This window comes from Danio rerio, chromosome 17, assembly GCF_052040795.2.
Source record: "Danio rerio strain M-AB ecotype USA chromosome 17, GRCz13ab, whole genome shotgun sequence".
Classification (NCBI taxonomy): Eukaryota; Metazoa; Chordata; class Actinopteri; order Cypriniformes; family Danionidae; genus Danio; species Danio rerio.
This window is the reverse complement of record NC_141037.1, coordinates 897,501-905,000: the sequence shown is the minus strand read 5'-3', so window position 1 is coordinate 905,000 and position 7,500 is coordinate 897,501. Positions and strand designations below refer to the sequence as shown.

The 7,500-nt window shown below is 40.7% G+C and overlaps 1 protein-coding gene across 4 annotated transcripts in view; it reads left to right on the top strand.

Moving 5' to 3' along the window:
* LOC101884734 (ryanodine receptor 3) overlaps nucleotides 1–7,500 on the top strand; it is a 253,838-nt gene that overhangs the window by 173,250 nt on the left and 73,088 nt on the right. For 3 of the 4 annotated variants that reach the window (XR_015512842.1, XM_087289686.1, XM_087289685.1), the window contains exons 61-63: nucleotides 1,341–1,390; nucleotides 1,504–1,564; nucleotides 3,937–4,175. Coding sequence is in view for 2 of the 4 variants with exons in the window: in XM_087289686.1 (XP_087145812.1) it covers nucleotides 1,341–1,390; nucleotides 1,504–1,564; nucleotides 3,937–4,175 (350 nt within the window). In the remaining 2 variants the exon portion in view is untranslated. The remainder of the gene's footprint in view (nucleotides 1–1,340; nucleotides 1,391–1,503; nucleotides 1,565–3,936; nucleotides 4,176–7,500) is intronic. The other variant, XR_015512843.1, reaches the window with a different exon arrangement.

The following is a 7,500-nucleotide window of genomic DNA, read 5'->3' as shown; positions in this document are numbered from 1 at the left end:
ACTCTCGTGGATAGGGAAACGTGTTGTATGCACAGACATCAATTAGCCTATAAATAATGAATTTTCTTTGTTAAAGATTTGTTTCAAAACTATTTCTAAATTCAGTTCTAATCTCCAGCAAACGAATAAATGAACAATAATAATGAAGTGTGCTCAAACACCTGAGTTATATCCTAAAACACATGCTGTGCCCCATATGGTCTAAAACCTGACAGGTGGACAAATCTAAGCTTGTTTTTAATAAAACAAATATAAATATGGATATAATAAATAATACTGCTAATAATAATAACATTATACGAAAGCAGATTGTCTTGAATAAACTGAAAGATGAGGAAGGCATGAAAGTATTGTTTTTATATTTATGTAGAAAATAATATGTTTTATAATTTAATCCTTTAATTATTTTTCATGTGTAAAGATATTTGCGTGTTGCTCTACATCTTGTGTGTATTCAGCAGTGTGTAAGTGAGGCGCACAACTAACGCGCTCTGCGCTGGACTTTAGACCGGCTTTGTTCTGGTCTATTGTGCAGTCTATTATAGTAACTCGAATTAGCAGCGCTCCAGCAACACACACACACACACACACACACACACTCAGCAGATCTCCTCTTTCTGACTCTTTCACACACAGTCTGATCTCTGCTGTCGGGTTCATCTGTTTCTGCTTCAAGCCGCCTTTCCACTGCACACGACATTTGGACACGACTGTCAGAATACGGCCCCTTGTGGCAGAATTTTCAGTTCTGATGTGCACCATGTGAGAGAAGCTGTTCTCGCAGTGTCCGAAATAAAGGAGTGCAAAAGCCATTCTCTGTGGTTGAATGAATGAATGAATGAATGCTAGAAACTCAGACCGCTAAGAATATTGGAAGGAATGTGGAGACGACATCAAACATATTTTTATTACTTTATTACTTACATTTATGAACAGAAATGTTTTAGTTAATATAGACTTTTTCTGATTCAAAAAATAACCAAATAAACTGCTATTTCTCATCTCGAGCGCACACGGACCTGCTTGAACAACACTGGAATACATCACATCCGGTCGGCAGGTCGCATACGGTCTAGTCGCAGGAGTTCAAATATTTTAACGGATCCGCAGCTCAATTCAGATCAGAATTTTCCGCATACGGAGATGATCAGAACTCCACGCAGCTCCCGGACTACCTCTCCATGGGAAATGAATGACATCCGGTCTGTCGCTTGTCATGTGCAGTGGAAGGGAGGCTTCAGTGTGTTCTTCCTTCCAGACCAGTTTCAGCCCTTCTCTCCTCCTGTGTGTGTGTGTGTGTGTGTGTGTGTGTGTGTCTGTGTGTGTGTTTTCTCTTGTAGTCTTTTCTGTAAGCTGGCAGCTCTGGTTCGGCACCGCATCTCTCTGTTTGGTAAGATCCGTCCCTCTTTTCTGCTCTTGCTGGATCTGCTGCAGCACTGCAGTGTGTGTGTGTGTGTGTGTGTGTGTGTGTTCGGAGGTTTATTATTGTGTGTGTGTTTGCAGGAAGTGACTCCACCACCATGGTCAGCTGTCTGCACATCCTCGCACACACACTTGACACCAGGTACAACACACACAATTACAAACACACACACACACACACACACACACACACTAGTCAACATACTGAAATAAAAGTCTGCAGCAACTGCGCCCTAAACACGACCATAACTCAACTGACGCGCTCCTTTTTTATCTCCATTGTGACTACTAGACACGCCCCCTGGCTGCTGATAGGCTGAAATAAAAGTCGGCAGTAACGTCCGGTTGATATTTGAAAGCATTAAATCAAACACCCATAACTCAACAGACCCCGCCCCTTTTTATATCTTCACTATAATTACTAGACACACCCCCTTACTGCTGATTGGCCCCTTTTATATCTCTACTATAATAACTAGACACACCCCCTTACTGCTAATTGGCTGAAGTCAAAGTCTGCAGCAACTTTTTGTTGTTGACATTAAAAAGCACCAAATTGAACACGCCCATAAATCAGCAGACCCTGCCCCTTGTTATATCTCCACTTTAATGAGTATTCACACCCCCTTACTGCTGATTGGCTGAAAATAAAGTGAGCAGCATGTTCTGGTTGTTAATATTTAAAAGCACCAAATCAAACATGGCCATAACACAGCAGACCCCGCCCCTTTTTATACATCCAGTTTAATCAGTAGATACACCCCCTTACTGCTGATTGGCTGAAATAAAAGTCTGCAGAAACTTCCAGTTGTTGATATTTGAAAGCACCAAAACAAACATGCTAATAACTCGGCAGACCCCGCCCCTTTTTATATCTCCAGTGTGACTACTTGACACACCCTCCTTACTGCTGATTGGCTAAAATAAAAGACTACATTAACTTTCGGTTGTTGATCTTTGAAAGCACTAAAACAAACACGCCCATAACTCAACAGACCCTGCCCCTATTGTATAACTCCACTATAATTACTAGACACGCCCCTTTAGTGCTGATTGGCTAAAATAAAAGCTAGATCAACTTCCGGTTGGTGAAACCTAAAAGCACTAAAACAAGCATCCCCATAACTCAACAGACCCCGCCCCTTTTTATATTCTTGCTATAATTACTAGACACGCCCCCTCACTGCTGATTGGCCTAAATAATATTCTGTACAACTTCTGGTTGTCGATATTTGAAAGCTCAAAAACAAACAAACCCATTACTCAACAGACTCCGCCCTTTTTTGTATGTCCACTATAATTACTAGACACACCCCTTACTGCTGATTGGCTGAAATGCAAGTCTGTAGCAACTTTTTGTTGTTGACATTTAAAAGCACCAAATTGAAGTCACCCATAACTCAGCAGACCCCGCCCCTTTTTCTATCTCCACTTTAATTAGTAAACACATCCCCTTACTGCCGATTGGCTGAAATAAAAGTCTGCAGAAACTTCAAGTTGATATTTAAAAGCACCAAAACAAACATGCTAATAACTCAGCAGACCCCGCCCCTTTTTATATTTCCACTGTGACTACTTGACACGCCCTCCTTACTGCTGATTGGCTAAAATAAAAGACTACATCAACTTTTGGTTGTTGATCTTTGAAAACACTCAAATAAACACGCCCATAACTCAGCAGACCCCGCCCCTTTTTGTTTTCTTGCTATAATTACTAGACGCACATCCATACTGCTGATTAGCTGAAATTAAAGTCTGCATCAGCTTCTGGTTGGTGATATTTGAAAGCACTAAAACAAGCATGCCCATAACTCAGCAGACCCCGCCCCTTTTGCGACTCTAACTTAATAGACACACCCCCTTACTGCTGATTGACTGAGACAAAAGCCTGCAGCAACTTCCGGTTGTTGATATTAGAAAGCACTAAAACAAACACACCTATAATTCGTAGATCCGCCCCTTTTTATATCTCCAGTTTAATTAATAGACACACCCCCTTGCTGCTGATTGGCTGAAATAAAAGTCTGCTGCAACTTCAGTTTGTTGACATTTGAAAGCATATAAACAAACAGACCCACAACTCAACAGACACTGCCTCTTTTTATATTGCTACTACAATCACTAGACACACCCTCTTTCTGCTGATTGGCTGAAACAAAAGTCTGCAGCAGCTTCCGGTTGTTGATACTTGAAAGCAACTAAACAAACACACACATAATCCATAGACCCCGCCCCTTTTTATATCTCCACTATAATTACTAAGCCGGCCGTTTGGCTGAAATAAAAGTTGGCATCAACTTCTGGTTGTTGATATTTGAAAGCCCCAAAATAAACATTCCCATAACTCAACAAACCCGGCCCCTTTTATATCTCCAATTTAATTGGTAGACACGCCCCCTTAGTGCTGATTGGCTGAAATAAAAACTTGCAGCTGAATCTTTCACGCAGACGTTCCTCTAAGCTATTAGTATCAGGTGTTAGTGTGGTGTATTAGTGATGTTTGGTGTTTTCCAGGACGGTGATGAAGTCCGGCTCAGAGCTGGTGAAAGCGGGTCTGAGGACGTTCTTCGAGAACGCAGCGGAGGATCTGGAGAAGACACTGGAGAACCTGAAGCTGGGCAAATTCACTCATTCCCGCAGTCAGATGAAGGGCGTTTCGCAGAATATTAACTACACCACCGTGGCTCTGCTGCCCATCCTGACCGCACTCTTCCAGCACATCACTGAACACCAGTTCGGCTCCGACCTGCTGCGTGAGTTAAACTCCACATACAGCTGAAGTCTGAATTATCCGCCCTCCTGAATATTTTTCCCCCATTTTCTGTTCATCATATCAGTTTTAATAACGCATCTCTGATAACTGATTTATTTTCTCTTTGTCATGATGACAGTAAATAATATTAGACTAGATATTCTTCAAGACTAGGGATGTAGCAATATTGTAAATACCGTCATACCGCAATAGTAATTGTTTTCAATATTAGCGTCGGCGCATGACTCAATAAAACTATATTTCAGAGAAAAGTTTGCTCAGGCGAATGAAGTGAACGGGAGGAAGCGGGAACTACAATTCCCATCAGCCCAGGCGTGGCCATCATCCTTTGCGGTCTGTTGTCGCTACAGATCCAGTAATGTGGAAATGGAGTGTGCTGCTAGTAGCGGGGAAGAAAAAGAGCTGGAAATGATCGAACGTAAAGCGGGTTTTAAATCGGATGTGTGGAAGCATTTCGGTTTCTTTCTAAAAAGATACGAGAAAGGAGAAAAGGTGACAGACAAAGACAAAGACAGAATGCAGGCGCTGCCAGACTGTGGTGGAATATAAGTCGGGGAACACGACTAATAACAGTGATGGGGACTGCAGAACACAGCACACTGTTCAGATTGATGCAGACGTTGACTTGTACTGCAGAGAGACCTCTATCTCACTCATGACTTGTCCTCTCAAGTGGTGGAAAGACGATGCACAGCGTTACCCACTGCTGTCAACCTTGGCTAAATCATATCTCTCTGTCCCAGAAACCTCAGTCCCAAATGAGAGGGTTTATTCTGCTGCAGGGGACATGCCCAGATCCCAGCTTTCACCAGATTATAGTTATATGATCATTTTCCTTATAAAACCCAACTCTATCTGACTGAGTGAGTGATTAAATGTTGAATGTGATGAGTTTTCAACAATACTAAACTGAAACTTTATTTTTTTATATGGTTTAATAGTTTTTTGTTATTAAAATTGAAAGATTGAAGTTCCTGTTTGGAAGCTTACAGATAGATGCTGATTTGTATGTCATTGATATGTTCAGTGCTGAGGTAAATAAACACTTTTGCCACTTTTTTCGCGTCTTTTCATTAGTTTTGTTTTTCCTGTAAATTACTCAATTAATACCGTACTGTGCCATTCATACAGAGGTATTATCATACCGTGAAATTCTGATACCGTTACATCCCTATTCAAGACACTAGTGTTCAGCTTAAAGTGGCATGTAAAGGCTTCACTAGGGTAATTAGGGTAAAGTTAGGGTAATTAGGGTAAAGTTAGGGTAATTAGGCAAGTCATTGTATAACAGGGGTTTGTTCTGGAGATAAAAAAAAAACTAATATTGCTGAAGAGGATAATACTATTGACCTTAAAATGAGTTTAAAACTATTAAAAACTGCAAGAACAACAAATATTAGAGGAAAAACTGTGAGCAACTCCTGAATCTGAGAAACATCATTTAGGAAATATTTGACAAAGAAATTCACAGGAGGGCGAATAACTCTGACTTCAATTGTTTGAGGATTTTGTGTCTTTTTTGTTTGTTAACTCTTGTGCATTGTTCGAATGTTCCACCTTTTCTTTTCTCTTTTTTTATGATTTTAACTTTTTATTGATTTTCTTATTTGCAAATAAAGCAGATGAATATCAAATACAGGGCATTACCATGAAAACAGAACAATACAGCGTAAAATAATGTAATTTATATGCTCATTAACTCTTGTGCATTGTTTAAATGTCATCTCAGTCTGCCTGATCTTCATGTAGAAATGCGTCACCAAAATACCGAATGAATGAACGACGTCTAAACGTGCGTCCTGCTGATTCACCATTTGTCTTGCCGAGAGATCATTTATAATATTTATGCATCGTTGTTGTAAACTTTTAAAAACATTTGTGCATGAAAGATGCAATATTACACACAAAAACATGGTACAGCACAAAATGAAATGTTATTGGTTGTTTAACCTGTCAGTTATATGACATAGTGGGCGGTCCTTGCCCCTTCAAAGCGCCAAAGCTCCCTGACCTCCAGCCGTCAGTCTGAGCTCTGGCTATGCAAGTCTTACGGCCCATTCACACAGAGTGTCACTTTGTATGGGGGACGTCAAGCATTGTCGAACTGAATTGTGGGTCCATCGGCGCTGCTTAAGTGGTGTTGTACGCTCCAGAAGTTGGGAATTTCTCAACTTTTCAAGCGCCAACAGAAGCGTCAGCCAATCAGATTGCTTTATGCAAATACGCTCAGACAGTAGCAGGCTGTGGACTCGTTTCATTGATTGACGCTGTTATGATGATCGCGTCAGACCCAACTTTAGACACGCCCTGTGCAAGTGTTGAGGCTGATGCCCCTTGTGAATTGGAGCATTACACACACACACACACACACACACACACACACACACACACACACGCACAAACTCCTCCCTTTTCTTTAAAGCAACCAATAGCGTGTTGTTTCTCTCACAGCTCTGCCAATGAGAGTGGTTGAGTGCAAGTGCATCAGATTAAAAGCCACTGAGAAGAAGTGGGCGGTGCATGTCAGACACTAGAGAGCATTTGATTGGTCAGAAGATTTGATGAGAAACTGAAGTATGATTCATTTACACCAGGGGTGTCCAAACTACGGCCCGCAGGCCATCTGCGGCCCGCAATCAGTTTTGTGGCGGCCCGCGAGGCTTTTTAAAAATATTAATAAAATCTGGCCCGCTATACAAAAATGAACGTAATTCAATAAATAACCACCGGGTGTCGCTATTACATGCCTTCAATAAGTAAAACGAACTGAACAAACTGAAGGAAACATAATTGATAATCACGTTTTGGCGAGCCATGAAAGCACAACCAAGAAAAAGGAAAATCAACAGTGAGTGGAGGAAATTTCAGTCACGTTGGGGGAAAGAATATTTCTTCACAGAGGTCAGCGGGAAATGTGTCTGTTTAATTTGTCAGAAACACAGTTGAAATAATTAAAATAATTCCATAATACACACACACACACACACATACACACACACACACATATATATATATATATATATACATATATGCGTGTCTGTGTGATGTATGTAAAATTTGGCCCGGGACAACTTTTTTTTTTTTTTTTTGCATCTGGCCCTCGGCCCAAAAAGTTTGGACACCCCTGATTTAGACGGAGGAGACAAACTGCAAACTTGACATGTTTACACCAGGTTTATATCTCCTAAATGTGAATTTTGGACACATTAGATTATAGATATCCTCAAGACTAATATAGTGGCACTAACATCTAAAGAACTTTGTTTTAAAGTCCACATGAACCAAAAGCTGTGACTGTTTTTATA